Source organism: Quercus suber, unplaced genomic scaffold, assembly GCF_002906115.3.
Source record: "Quercus suber isolate HL8 unplaced genomic scaffold, Cork oak 2.0 scaffold_664, whole genome shotgun sequence".
NCBI classification, from domain to species: Eukaryota; Viridiplantae; Streptophyta; class Magnoliopsida; order Fagales; family Fagaceae; genus Quercus; species Quercus suber.
The window spans coordinates 209,075-225,083 of NW_027070105.1; the positions used below are offsets into that span (position 1 = coordinate 209,075).

General features: G+C 31.4%; 1 protein-coding gene across 2 annotated transcripts; it reads left to right on the top strand.

Annotated features, from left to right (window-relative positions):
- Window positions 1–5,142: 5,142 nt before the first annotated feature.
- Window positions 5,143–14,538, top strand: LOC112015982 (U-box domain-containing protein 52-like). 2 transcript variants are annotated; one of them, XM_065765930.1, is made up of 10 exons: window positions 5,143–5,462; window positions 8,324–8,448; window positions 8,614–8,732; window positions 9,850–10,064; window positions 10,148–10,187; window positions 10,635–10,914; window positions 11,728–11,829; window positions 11,903–12,313; window positions 12,731–13,486; window positions 14,405–14,538. In XM_065765930.1, the coding sequence occupies exons 1-9, from the start codon at window positions 5,285–5,287 to the stop codon at window positions 13,433–13,435; spliced, it is 2,175 nt and encodes a 724-aa protein (XP_065622002.1). In that variant the 5' UTR covers window positions 5,143–5,284; the 3' UTR covers window positions 13,436–13,486; window positions 14,405–14,538. The 2 variants fall into 2 exon arrangements, with proteins under 2 accessions (XP_065622002.1, XP_065622001.1); XM_065765929.1 differs by lacking the exon at window positions 14,405–14,538 and adding an exon at window positions 14,265–14,349.
- The last annotated feature ends 1,471 nt before the right edge of the window (window positions 14,539–16,009 follow it).

Genomic DNA, 16,009 nt, shown 5'->3' on the forward strand with positions numbered 1-16,009 from the left:
GTATACCCTATTTCGGGTGTATATAACATCTCTTTCACAGCAAGTGAGTTCTAAAAAAAAATATTATTATGTTTCTAAAATTAAAAGTTTATTATTTCCCTACTTTATTTTTGGGAGTATTTAAAAAGAAAAAAGAATCTCAAAGACGCATTGTAGTATTCTAGAGTATTTTTTAGATTTCATTTAAAGGATAAGTTTGAATTTGAAAGCAAGCCAATAGTATTTGTATTGTAATAGGAGTGTGTTATTTTACTCATTCTAAGTCTGAAAAAATAAGGAGAATCACTTTATGGGAATAAAAATCCTTCAATGGAGGTTGTATACCCTATTTCGGGTGTATATAGCATCTCTTTCACAGTAAGTAAGTTCTAAAAAAAATATTATTATGTTTCTAAAATTAGAAGCAACTAGTTTACTAATTTTTCTATTATTTCCCTACTTTATTTTTTGTAGTATTTAAAAAGGAAAAAAGAATCTCAATAGACACACTGTAGTAGTCTGGAGTATTTTTTAGATTTCATTTAAACGATAAGTTTGAATTTGAAAGCAAGCCAATAGTATTTGTATTGCATTAGGAGTATGTTTTTTAGGTTTGATTTTATTCTATTTATTGTAAAAAAAAAATACCCAACAACATCTATGAAACATTTTTTTGAGAGAGAGTTTAATTTGAAAGCAAGCCAATAGCATTTGTATTGTATTAGGAGTATGTTTTTTAGGTTTGATTTTAATCAATTTATTGTATAAAAAAATTTAAAAAAAAATTTAAAAAAAAAAATAAAATACTGAAGTAAGTAAGTAACATTCAGATGACTGAGATAATTAGGGTTTTGAATTTGAACCAAATTAAACAAAGATAGCAAAATTGATTAGCAACAAAGGAAGGATAAAGTAGTAATTTTACCACTTGAGCTTTGAGATCGTGCGCCGAGTGATCGATCAATCTTCTTCTTCTTCGTTTTTTTGTTGAGTATGAAATTTCAATTTGAGTGAGTCTGTCTAGAGTTTGAATTTGAGATCGGCCGGTTATATTTTAATTTGATCCTTCAAATATTTATTATTTTAATTAATTGTCTCCCAAATTTTTTTAATTTTTAATTTTAATAGAATTAATAGTGGTTGAAATTGATTGGATTTTGAAAATTGAGGGACAAGAATGACACAATTCATAATTAAAGGACCAAATTAAACTTTTTCAGTAATGAAAGGACCAACTTAGTATTCTTAACCATAAAATTATAATGTTTATTTAGCTTTTTCTTTTTTTTCTTTTTTCTTCTTCTTTTTTTTCTATTTTATTATTTTACTCTTAAGTCTGAAAAAACAAAGAGAATCACGATATGGGAATAAGAATCTTTTAATGGAGGTAGTATATCCTATTTCTGGTGTATATAACATTTCTTTTACAGCAGGTGAATTCTAAAAAAAATATTATTATGTTTCTAAAATTAGAAGCCACTAGTTTACTAATTTTTTTTATTATTTTCCTACTTTATTTTTGAGAGTATTTAAAAAGGAAAAAAGAATCTCGATATATTATAGTAGTCGGGAGTATTTTTTAGATTTCATTTAAATGATAAGTTTGAATTTGAAAGCAAGCCAATAGTATTTGTACTGTATTAGGAGTATGTCATTTTACTCATTCTAAGTCTAAAAAAACAAAGAGAATCACTTTATGGGAATAAGAATCCTTCAATGAAGGTTGTATACCCTATTTCGGGTGTATATAACATCTCTTTCACAGCAAGTGAGTTCTAAAAAAAAATATTATTATGTTTCTAAAATTAAAAGTTTATTATTTCCCTACTTTATTTTTGGGAGTATTTAAAAAGAAAAAAGAATCTCAAAGACGCATTGTAGTATTCTAGAGTATTTTTTAGATTTCATTTAAAGGATAAGTTTGAATTTGAAAGCAAGCCAATAGTATTTGTATTGTAATAGGAGTGTGTTATTTTACTCATTCTAAGTCTGAAAAAATAAGGAGAATCACTTTATGGGAATAAAAATCCTTCAATGGAGGTTGTATACCCTATTTCGGGTGTATATAGCATCTCTTTCACAGTAAGTAAGTTCTAAAAAAAATATTATTATGTTTCTAAAATTAGAAGCAACTAGTTTACTAATTTTTCTATTATTTCCCTACTTTATTTTTTGTAGTATTTAAAAAGGAAAAAAGAATCTCAATAGACACACTGTAGTAGTCTGGAGTATTTTTTAGATTTCATTTAAACGATAAGTTTGAATTTGAAAGCAAGCCAATAGTATTTGTATTGCATTAGGAGTATGTTTTTTAGGTTTGATTTTATTCTATTTATTTAAAAAAAAAAATACCCAACAACATCTATGAAACATTTTTTTTTGAGAGAGAGTTTAATTTGAAAGCAAGCCAATAGCATTTGTATTGTATTAGGAGTATGTTTTTTAGGTTTGATTTTAATCAATTTATTGTATAAAAAAATTTAAAAAAAAATTTAAAAAAAAAAAAAAAACCTAACAATATTTATGAAACATTTTTTTTTAAAGAGTTTCAACTTATGACATCCACTCCTGATAATAATTATTTATCATCAGATCAAGATACCAATCAGTTTTTGGTGTAGGTGGATACTGAACCATTGATCTCTTAATTAACTATAAGAGACTTTACTAGTTGAGCTAACTAGAACTCACAATATCTATGAAACATGAATTTATTCTATTTAATGAAAAAAAAATACCCAACACTATCTATGAAACATTCATTTAATTGTTGTAGAAGTCTAGGAGCCCTTCTAATCACGTTACTTAGTTTGTAAAAAATAATAATAATAATAATAAAATCAAAAGAGGTTTATTCCAACCGGTAGATTTATATTTCAGATTTCTGATAACTACTTTTTTTAATTTAAACTATAGAAATTTTTTATAATCTTATTTAAGGGTAATTTTGGAAAGGCAAGACAATAAATGATTTTTTTTTTTAAAGTTGGATTTTTAAACATGACAAACAATTTGGAACGAAAGGAGTATTCGTTTGTTGTAAAAAAATTTCATGGTTTATTTGTTAAATAAGTTGGACAAAATTACAATTATACCTTAAAAAATTAAACTTTAAAAATATGTTCATTTTCTTTTATGATGAAAATTAGCTAAGCCTTCCTCAAAAGAAAAAGGAAAAAGCTAGCTAAGCCAACCATAACACACTCATCTACGTTTTCAAAATCAAAACCATACTCTCAACTCAAATTAAAGACTGAAAAATATTGTCAAGTTAAAAACCCTAAGCATGCAGAACAATGGCTTAATTACCATGGTATTAATTAATCACTATGGTATCTTATAGGATAAATCACGTTATAGCAAAGAACGATATTAAATTTTCACAATTTGTTAAGGTGATAAGTTATGCTTGGAACAACTTCACTTTTATGTGAACCCACAACCCGCCATTGACATCATTTTTATAAAAGTTGTAACAAAAATTTGTATCACTAGATTTAATAATAATAAAAACTAAAAAATAGATATCATTTAAGTTTGACAAAACAAAATACTATACATAATAAAATGAAGAAAACTGTCATTTCCAATTTATTACGTAACAATTTTTAAGATTATCTATGTGTATTATTTAAACAAGTTATATAATTTATTAATAGAGTCAAAGAGAACTCCAAATATATTTGGAGCCAAACTTTTTCCTAACCAAATAATTCATACATCACAAACTCTAAATATAGCACACTCAAAACGCTAAAGTCAATCTCAATGGTATTGACACATGATGTGGAATTTTGAATAAAAATTGCATCCCGTTTTTAATCTTCCCTTTATAGTTTATACTAGAGTAACTTGTAACCTCATGCATATGCATGGATACACTTAAATATTTACAATAAGATGCATATTATAATTCTTATATTTATAATTTTTTTTTTTTAGAAAATCTATATATACAATTTAAATACTATTGATAGTCATTCTTATATTCTATTAACTCTTTAAAAAGTCTTGTAAGAATATTATTAGATATAAAATGTAAACTGTCCTTTTTTTTTTATTACTTCTTAATTTTTGTTATTGTGAAGCACTATTTTTTTTACGATTCATTTATTCTAAACTATTTAGTTTTTGTACTCAATAATTCACTTAGATAGATATTTATGATGTGATCCCACATATGATTTTAAAATTAGAAAATAAAATTCTCTCTAAAAATAAATAATCTAGAACACATGCACAAAATTGGACTCTAATTTGAAATTCTAATTGATCTTTCTCTAAGTTTTGCCTATTAATATATATATATATATGTAGATATGTCTATTTTTATTTCAAGATTAAACTTTAGTTAATTTATAAGTAAAGAAGAATCTTAAAAATTTAAATTAAAAAAAAAAGTATATAATAAGTTGTGATGAGTAGAACATAAAACGAAACACTAAAAATGAACGCATAGGATTTTTATTAATAGAATATTGACATGTTAAGATCTCATAAGTTACTGACCTCGGTGTGAAAGTCAAATATTAGGCTTTTCAACTGCTCATCAATATTAGTAAACTTTCAAGAGAGATAGTGAGAGGGAGAGGAAAAGAGCTATGACTTATTATAGGGGTCTTAAGTTTTCTAAATTAATTGTTACTATCTTCTTCTAACTCTTTGTGAGGCTCTTATAATTGGTAAGCCAAAAAAGGGTAATTAACCAACGGATTGTTATAACAGAAAACGGAAATAACGAACAAAAGATATTATTAAGCATCAGAAATTTGATGCTTATAAAGGTTGAGGGAGAAAACAAGTTTAACACATAAAAGGGTTATCAAGATTCTTGAACAAAAAGTCTTTCTGTTTTTTAAAATTCTGGGTCATCTTGAATAGTTTGTGAAATGTAGTTAAGAGAAACTGAGAAAGTACAGGTTTTTTTTTTCCTTCGGGAGAAAGAAAATGTGGCTTCCAAAGAAAAAAGAAATAAAGAAGACAGAAGGAAATGGGATAGTTGCAGTTGCCATAGACAATGACAAAGGGAGCCAACAAGCTCTCAAATGGGCTACTAACCATCTTCTTTCCAAGGGCGAAACTCTCGTTCTAATCCATGTTGTTAAAAAAGCATCCTCATCTGCATGTAACTCTCTCTCTCTCTCTCTCTCTCTCTCAAAGTTTAACACATAAAAGGGTTATCAAGATTCTTGAACAAAAAGTCTTTCTGTTTTTTAAAATTCTGGGTCATCTTGAATAGTTTGTGAAATGTAGTTAAGAGAAACTGAGAAAGTACAGGTTTTTTTTTTCCTTCGGGAGAAAGAAAATGTGGCTTCCAAAGAAAAAAGAAATAAAGAAGACAGAAGGAAATGGGATAGTTGCAGTTGCCATAGACAATGACAAAGGGAGCCAACAAGCTCTCAAATGGGCTACTAACCATCTTCTTTCCAAGGGCGAAACTCTCGTTCTAATCCATGTTGTTAAAAAAGCATCCTCATCTGCATGTAACTCTCTCTCTCTCTCTCTCTCTCTCTCTCATGCATATTAAAATGTGTTATTTAGAAGGTTTATGGGCTAAACTTAAATGCAGTTTCTTTAAGTGTTTTATCTTATGTTTTCCAATCAAAGTCAATCGTGTGATTATATTAATCAATGAACCATATGGTTGAATTTAATTGTCTCTAAAAAAATTACACTTTTTATGATGTATTTGGTAAATATAGTCATATAGTTTAAATTTGAATTTAATTGAAAATCCTTAAGTATAAGACCTTAGGAATTGTGTATCTTGCTTAAACTGGTAAAATTGGTTTGGAATAACTTCATTAATTTTCTCAGAAAATGCCTCAATGATTCAACAAAATTGTTTTGACCGATTATAGATGAATACAGCAACGTTTGCAAAAGCGCTTTTGCAAACGCTAGGATAGCCCGTTTTGCAAACGCTGAATAGTTGCCACATAATGGTATGTCACAGGGTTTGGGTTCCTCAATTATTTTGTAGTACTGTAGAAGTAGCATTAGCAAATAACAATAATAATAACAGAAATGAGAACAACTATAGTAACCAGGGACGGAACCAGGATTTGAACCTGGGGGGGCGAAAGCATGAACTAAAAAAATTTCAAGTGACATGGTTTATTTAAAAAAAAAAAATTATGGTAGACAAAACAATTGCACTTTATTACCATAAATATTTAAGTCAAGAATGAAATAATATGAACCAAAAAAGTTGAAAGTCACAATATGATATTCAAACCTTTTCGAAGAAGAGAGTAAAAAAAGAAGAGGACTTCGGATCTCCAAATTTTGGATAATTGAAATTAATATGTTGATTTTATCACATTGACCAACTCACCAATATGATAAACCCATACTTTTGGATGCAACTAAAAATCACACTAATGAAGTTTTCAAAACTTTGTTTGAGGATTTTAAAAAATTGGGATATTAATATTAAGAGTTGGCAATGCTACATCATCAATATTGGCTTCTAAAAGAATTTACCCTGCCCCTTAGTAGATCCGTCCCTGATAGTAACCATGGTTTTAAAAACTAAAATGGTTAAAGAATCGAAAACAGGTTTAGTTCTCAGTTTTTACCAGTTGAACAGGTGATTTTTCTAATTTTTACCGAACAGGTTCTAGGTCTATTGAATCAGTTCAACCAGTCAATCCGGTTCAATTTTTAAAACCATGACAGTAACAATAATAATAATAGACAAATATATGTAAAAGAAAAAAAATGCTACCTATTTAAAATATTTTGGATCCAAATAACAAGAAAACTGTGCATATACCATGATTTGTACCTATCTATATGTAATACTTAAACCCTTGTGTATTTATCTGTATCTATATAATAATATATAAAAAGTTGAAACCTAGTATTTAATGTTGATATACTCCTCTTGAGCCACATCATTCGTCACATTACTTTTTTTTCTTTTTTTTTAATATTAATATATTCAATAGTTCACCGTAACTTTACACATGCTCTAATCTGATTGTAACTTATTAATATTGTGCCATATCATCTTCTTTTTTTTCCTCTTTTTTTTTTTTGACAAAATTAAACATATAAATTATTAAAATATTTAATAGAGTAGCACATTCAATTATGTCACTTTATACATTCAAACGCTTAACAATATTTTCTATAAAATTAAATAAATAAATAAATAAAAACACTCAACAATTTTAATGGTTTCAACTTTACATATGCTGTAACTTTTTTTAATGTAACTTTACAGATTCAAACATTCAACTATTTTAACTTTATATATGCTCTAATTATACATATAGCCTAGCAACTAATTTTGCTAATATCTCATTGTGACACTTCATCCACTTATTTCCAACTGTCTCTCTCATATTTATCTTTTCTTCTCCCTATTATTCTCCACCTTATTGTTACATTTACTCTAACTTTTCCCCTTCATTTTTGCCTTTTTATCTCTCCACTATTCTCTACTTTGCCGTTACACTTCCTCCATCCCTTCTTTTTCTTATATCTTAACTCTTCTTCTCCCCATCTTCTTTTCTATCAATTTGATATCATCTCTATCATTCAGTCCATATGTATATCCCAAACAAAAAGATGATTTCTCTCATTGTCTCGCTAGGTGGATTTTTGTTCTTTCTTGTAGCTCTCATTTATGTTGATTATTTTCATGTTTTTTTATAGCTCTTCTTTAAGCTGGTGCATTTTGGTGTTGTGATTTTCTAATTCCCCGTCACAAAGTTTTCTTTCTCCCTCTTTAAGCTTTATTTTGATTTTAGTTTGAGTTAATACTTAGTTATTTTGGAATTAGAATCTTGAGTTTATATCAAAACACAATCTACATGACTATGTATTTGGATATTCCTACCAGTTATTTGAGTAATAGATTATTATAAAATTTATCTCCTATGCCTTTTTAATTTTGGTTAAGATAACAGCGTAATTTTGAGATAAGTTTTGAGTAATAAATTATTTGAAGCTTTTTACTGCTACTTGCCTTGGTTCACAGCATGACACATAGCTCTAGTCCCTTGAGACTTTATGTACAGAAGATGTGTTGCCTTTTAGAGAGAACAAATTTCAAAAAACAAGTCATATATCATTATGCTGCATTACAAAATAGTTATATATTCTCACGTATGGTATAGGTCACAACTAGTTTGTATAGAACTTGTTGCTCTATAACATTTATATTTGTAACAATGATAGCAGAAACTAAGAGAATAAGTTCAAAATGTTAAATGCATCTTAAAAAAAAAGGCTTTTGGTGTCACACTAGCAAGATTGCATGCATATTCTCATCATTGCAGATAACTTCTCTTCAATACAAGATTAGAAGCTGGTATGACTTTTGCATGTACAGATGGGGGAAAACGTGCTGCCATTTGTGATAGCAATGAAAAAACTGCCTCACTGCACAGACAACAACTTGAGCAGCAAAATAGGGATATATTCTTTACCTACCACTGCTACTGTACTCGTAAATATGTAGGTTTTGGCATTTCCCATTATCTTCTCTTTATGCAATAAGAAAATGTCCATAGTACCATGCATAGAAAATGTCATGATGTTTTATTTCTATTCATGATACCACCTCTTTTTATTTCTATATCTTTTCTTTTATTCATTGACATGTGCAAAATTTTGTATCAGATGCACTGCCTCGATGTCTTACTGGAAGACACAGATATAGGAAAAGCATTAACAGACTATGTTGCCTATGCTGCAATAGAGAAGTTGGTTCTTGGTGCTCCGCAGCATGGATTTTTGAGGTAATCTCCTTCTAATCTTTTAACATGATCAAGCTCCCAGAATGGGGAATGAAAAAGAAAGAAACTCACAATAAGAGGTCAAAAGATAATATCTTCAAATATTAGAGGGGTTTGTAAAACTGCCCTGGATTATTATGCCACTGTGATATGCCCAAAAAATGCCTTGCTTCTCCAAGGTTTTTGCACTGCCATGATTGAGTAAACAAGGAAATAGGAAATGAAAATCACAAGAATTAACCAGTTGACATCATGACTCATGAATAAACGAAGTTAGAATTAAATTATTGATCTCTAGGAGCAGAACAATTCGAACATGAGAAATGCAAACCAATTGGAAGTCAGAAAACTAATTAAAAAAGGAAGGACATCATGAATAGCGAACCGCTCAAACTAAAGCACCAGTAGTAATGTGACTCTTTCTTTTTTTCTTTTTCTTTTCTTTTTAGGAAGCAGTAGATAAGAAACAAAGTTTCCAACAAAATCTACCTGATTGTAAATTGCAGGTTCCTAAATTGCAAGAGAAAAGTGGTCAAGCTGCTAGAGAAATAAACAAAGTAGCCTTTTGTTCATTCTTTTCTCAAACCATTACAGTGTAAAAAGAATTGCATTATCAATTGATTGAAAGAACAAAATGAATAATCCGTCTCTTATTCAAAAATTAAGTAGATTAGTTTAATAAAAAATTAATTAATATCTTCTCAGTTTAAAATCATCAAATGATTAAGTAGCGGCTTTCTTTCTTTTGTCAAAAAAACTTTCCAGATTCATAGGAAGTTTCACTATCAAACAACATACAAGAAGGCAAGTACAGATTCAGAAAGAATATCCACTCGACTCCAACTAAAAAAGTTATAGTAACTCATCCTTCAATTGAACAATGTAGTTTCATTTGTTACGTAAGAATCACTTACAGTGAAGCATGCTATCATCATGCCTTCTTTGTAGCTTTAACTGAAGTAGCATGTCCATAACTCTGATCAGCTAACCTAATCAATTGTGTGAACTACATTTTAGAAAGAATATATGTCGCTTAATTTCAGAATATAAATCCATAATCAGATAAGGCTATAGATGCATTGACTATGTATGCTAAGTTTCAATTGTCTTTTTTATGCAGATTCAAGTCATCAAGCATTCCAAGCACTGTATCGAAAGGGGCACCAGATTTCTGCTCCGTATATGTGATCCCAAAAGGGATCCACCTCTCTTCAGTGCGAAAAGCATCTCGTCCAGCCCCCTATACTTCCCCACTACTTGAACATATTAAGAAACTAAGTGCCGAAAGCATTGATCCTTCTGCCACACCCTCCAAACTTACAATGAACTTAAGAGGTTTGCTCCTCTCAATTATAAAGCTTTCTCAACTTTTCTTCATTTAACTACTGATAAAAACACTCATCATTTATGTGTAGCAGAGAGGTATTCATTTAATCCTCGTAGCAATGGGCCACCCAGGTTAGTCATAATAAATCTCCCCAATTGAGGATAATATGATGCAGTAAACTTGTAACATCTTAGTGTTATTGATAATGATAGTTTTCAACCATCTGTCCGCAAAGTAAAAAGGGATATCATGGTTGTGAGTTGTAAATTTGGCTTGACAAAGAAATGAAATCTTAATATTTAAATCAATCAAAGAATCTGTTGACTTGAAAAGAAGAGGGCTGAAATTAATGGGAGTTTTTCAAAACCTCTAGGGAATTTAGAACTGTCATAGCTATTCAGGTTGAATTCGAGCTACCTCATGTTATTTTTCATGCAGAAATCTTTATTAAAATTCTTGAAGGGGAGAGAGAAAGAGACAGGCATGCCTATAGTTCAAATTTTTTAATACAGCAGCTTAAAATTTGAATGCCATTTCATTTCATTACATGACTGGCCTCATTATTATGGTGAACACAGGCCGCCCTTCACAAAAGGAGGAAGAGGGTTGAATTCGAAGGCCTATTCGGGAATTCTAGAATCAGATAATCATATATCATTTATAAGCTGTGAGAAGCCAAGCACTGAAAAGATGTTTCCTACAGTCTGCAGTTTTACTGATTCAGGCCAAACCTCCCAGCTTTCAACTCAATCAATCTATTTAGATTCCAAGGTCAATGACCTCAGTCGTTCGGATGATTTCTCATCAAGTTCACAGGAGAGTGGTAGAACATCTTGTTCAAGGTCATCCCAAAATTTGGTAAAGGCATTATCTCTTTAAAAACAGCATTTCTTTGAAGAAGCCATCCTATACAGTATGCAACCATAATTGTGATTTAAATATACCTAAAACATCTGACAAGTGTAATCTATTTACATTGTGATATCTTACAGTAAAGGTAAGGGTCAAAGATATTAGTTTTACCACATGCAATATAAAATAAAAAATGACAGTTTATTCTCAATAATTTTGCTTCTAGAGAAGGTGACAGTTTTGTTCAATGATTTCTAAAAACAAAAGAAATAGTATCTGCTTTCAAGAACATAGGTGCAAGAAAGAAAGAAAGAAAGAAAGACACACACACACACATAGATATAGTTATAAAAGCCTAATCTAAATGGTTCCTTTAGTTATACCTTTTTAGGGAATATCCTAGTAGTTACGAAAAATGGAAGCATGTACCAAAATCTGAATTCACACAAGTCTTAAACCTCAATATCCCAAACCAACCTGATATCACCATTATTTATTCTTTAAACAGCTTGAAAAAAATTGTCCCGTCAACCTTCTTGTTTTCTCTAGTGTTTTTTTCCAAGAATAAGCACACGTTTTTTGCCTGATACCTATCCAGGATGCTATCCAAGATACCCATTAGATTGAGCACAAAGACATAATGCAAAGGCTATTTGTGAGATAGCGTAAGATGAACCATTTTCAGCACATTCCTTTCATCTAAATTGAAACATTAGATTCTATTTCATATGCATTGCAAATATCAAATTTTCTCATTAAGATGGTACTATACATACATCATCCAGATAACTTCCACTTATGAGTATTTAAAAAGTGCAGGATGATGAGGAAGCTCAGATGAGGAGACTGAAGCTGCAGCTGAAGCAAAAAATGGACATGTACAGTGCTGCATCCAGAGAGGCATTTAAAGCAAATCAAAAGGTATTGAAAAGATGCATCTAATTTGTGTCTTCTCAAAATTAAGAGATAGTTTCTAAAGTTACGTTTACCATAGGCAATGTTGCCGCATCATTGGAAACTCACAGAAGAGTGGAAGTTAGATGAGGTAAGACTAGCAGAGGAAGCTGCACTGTCAATAGCAGAGAAAGAGAGAGCTAGGTCCGAGGCAGCTGCAAAGAGGATTGCAGAGTTGGAAACACAAAAAAGAGCAAATGAAAAAATCAAAGCCCTCAAAGAAGCAGAGCAAGCTAGGTGGGTATTGGATAATCTAGCCCAAAGTGATCTCAAATACAGGAGATACACAATTGAGGAGATTGAGAAGGCAACTAGTTTCTTTTCTGAATCTCTTAAGATTGGGGAAGGAGGTTATGGCACTGTGTATAGGTGTTACCTTGATCATACAGCAGTCGCAGTCAAGGTTTTACGTCCAGATGCTGCTCAAGGGAGATCACAATTTCTGCGAGAGGTGCGGAACCAAGAATATTGGCTACTTAACATACATGAATAAATCATAGTTAATGCACTTGATTGTATTAGACAACTAGGCACGCAAAAAGAAGATAGCATGCATATAAAAATGAAAAGGCAAGTTGATCCCAACATGGTTTTCCAATTTCAAGCGGCCTCTGTAAGAAAAATACAGAAGTTTCTGTTGAATAGTACACCTTTCAATTTCAAGGAGCCTTGCACATAAGCTTGACAGGATGGTTATAAACAAAAGTTATTATGCCAAATCCTATAAGAGTCCTCTACAAGAGCTTGTAAAACAACTATTTGGTTAAAAAATTTCATTTTCCTAAGCACTTGCTCCCCAGCATGACATGCACATTACCAAAAAATAATTGAGTTGCTTCTTACATCTTCCTCTTAAACTCTAATGCAGGTAGACATACTTGGCTATATAAGACATCCCAATATGGTACTCCTTCTAGGATCCTGTCCCGAGTTTGGCATCCTAGTCTATGAATACATGGCTAATGGAAGTTTAGATGACTGTCTCTTCCAGAAAGGAAACACTCCAGCCCTCTCTTGGCAACTCAGGTTCCGAATTGCTGCAGAAATTGCCACAGGCCTGTTCTTCCTCCATCAGACCAAGCCAGAGCCAATAGTGCACTGTGACCTCAAGCCAGGAAACATTTTGCTAGGCCACAACTATGTCAGTAAGATTAGTGATGTTGGATTGGCCAGGTTTGTACCTGCTGTAGATGAAAATGTAACACAGTTCCACACGACCTCAACAGTTGGAACCTTCTGCTATATTGATCCAGAATATCAACAAACAGGAATGCTTGATGTAAAGTCTGATATCTATTCCCTAGGAATCATGCTTCTGCAGTTGATAACAGCCAAGTCACCGATGGGCCTGGCTTACATTGTTGAACAGTCTATTGAGAACGGTTCATTCACAGAGATGCTAGACCCAGCTGTGCTTGATTGGCCAGTTGAAGAAGCATTGTGCTTTGCAAAGCTAGCACTCCAATGTGCAGAACTCAGACGGAAAGACCGGCCAGATCTTTGCAAGAAAGTATTGCCAGAGCTCAGTAGACTGAGAGAACTAGCTGAAGAAAAGATGAACTATATCCTCTAACACAGCAGTTCTCATCCCTCAACCAATCACAGCCACGCTTCAATACAACAGGTGAGTTCAAAACATGTAAATTATCAGGAGCATTTGCTCACTAAATATACTGATGATACCTCCATTCAATAAACTTTACTTGGCATTTGAATTATTGTTAAATCTTCTCCAAAATCAAGAAATAACCACATAAAAGGCAAAAGAATAGTTTTTTTTTCTCCTTGTGCTCAGCTCAGGGCACAGGTCCACAGAAAAGGAAAGCAAGTTCAGTCAATGGAACATAGTCTTTGACAACTATGGAAAGTATAACATAACTGAAATATTTGTTGCAAGGATTTTTTTTTTTTTTTTAATATAAGTAATAAGATTTATTAATATAAAAAAAGAGACATTCAAGTACATAGGAAGTGTACAGGGGTGAACAAATCATGTACAAAAATTACATAAATCAAGTAAACCAAAAATTGAAGATAAAGATTGGTTTCGCAAAGCTGACAATCAGTCCAATAAGGTTCTAAAGAATAATAGCTTGAGGTCAGTCATGGATCTCTCATTATATCTTCAAAGCAACTACTTTTTCTTTCCCTCCAAAGACACCACATCAAACAATAGGGGACAACTATCCATATATGACCATTTCGATGACAACCAAACCAAACTTGCTAGCAAGCTAGGAGCTCAACAACAGTCTTTAGCAAAACCCAACTTACTTCAAATAAACCCAAAATCATAAACCACAGATCCTTAGCAATCGGACAATGAAGAAAGAGATGATCAATAGATTCACCATTACACTCACACGTATAATGTAATAGTATATGGTCAACATTTTTTGCAGGATGTATAAGCGATCCACTCCAGGAGAACTCATCAAGAACATCATCACTGACAGGAAGACAATCAAGTATAGATTGATCAACACTTTAAGTAGTATGAAGATCAAAACCTAAAGGTTGGTTTATTTTCTTTGGTTCACAGGTGTAACTGAGTAATGCTAGCAGGTCAATTCAAGTTCCTTGAGGAAGCATTGCAACAGAAAATTCAATACGTTGAATTTTGTTGCTTTGCTATGTGAAGTTGTTCAACGGACCACATTGACTAGGCTCCCCCCCCCCCCCTATAAGTATAGTTTCATATAAATGTTAAACTGAAATGTTATTTGAGGTTCCTTTCTTGGAATTTGATTCCCATCTTGTTGGGGTTTAGAAAGTGAAATTGGCATCCCAGTATGAAAAAATAGTTTTTATGTAATATTATTGACAAGAAGTGTAATAGAGTACGATTTTTTATTTTAATTTTCACTCCAACAATATTCCACATTAGAAAACTCAAATCTTGTGCCTCTTATTGGTTTGAGGTTAAAAGACCAGCTAATCAAACATGAAATGAATGATTCTATCCAAAGTAATCCGAATATATGGAAGTATAAATGATCGAGAAGTAGTATATATTCTTTCCTACTTGAGATATTCAAACCCTTCTCCCCCACAAATACTCAAATGAAAACGGTCAAGTCAATTGTCTGATAAACATAAGGAGAGAGATCGCTATATATTAAGGAACAAGAACCAGGACAATATAATAATAGCAGTATCTCCATCAAACAGTTTAATTTTAATATCAACTGATAATGTTGATGGGGTTCTGCAAAAAAATGGACCTATCTTTCCCATTGCTTTGCTGCCTAGCACTCCAGCAGACCCAAGTGACTGTCAAGCTTGAGGCCTAACTCAACTACCAACCGCAGTACTAATACAGGCAGTATGTGGAACACAAAGGCAAGAGCAGTCCAACCTTATCCAGGTACTGATGTATCAGTTGTCAGAAACTCTTTCAAAGTAAATTTTCCCTAAGCAGACTTCAACTTCATACGCCAAACAAAGATTGTAACAGCAAATTGAAATCATGAACAAGGTTGGTTCCCCCAAAAAAAAAAAAACAATTTTGATTGAATCAAGTTTATTCACTTTCATTTCTGTAGTGCGATGTTCGCAGTTTAAAAATCAGGCAAATAATTTGACCACACAAACACAACTATAAACTCCTTTTTTTTATAATACCTAACCTCCGTTTGGGAAGCATGTTTTGCGCGTTTTCTAGCGGAAGAGTTTTTTATGTGGGTCCTGTGCACTGATCACAAAACCCACAAGTACAGAATTTAACAACTTTTTCTTTAAAACTGGGCCCCACAGCACTATTCATACATTTAAAAATTATTTTGCTACAGTGTTTTTAATTTTTAATTTTCAACAATAAACAGTATCCAAACAAATCCCTAATAACAAGTTCCTCCAATATCAGTTTTGATTTTATGAGAAATTATATTTACGTATATCTATAAAGTATAGTAAAAGTAATGATCTTTAACACTAAAATCGTATAACCTAGAGGCTATGAAGTCCTATCAACATAAATACATTATTGGAAGTTTATGATATGTATTTCGATCTGATTTCCTTCACAATTTATTTGGCTACTAAGAGTTAGGCCCTGTCGGTTTTTTTAAGACTTTCTCCCCCCTCCTTGTGTGTGTGTTAAAATACTTAGTATTTTCAAATATATATATATATATTGGCTACTAAA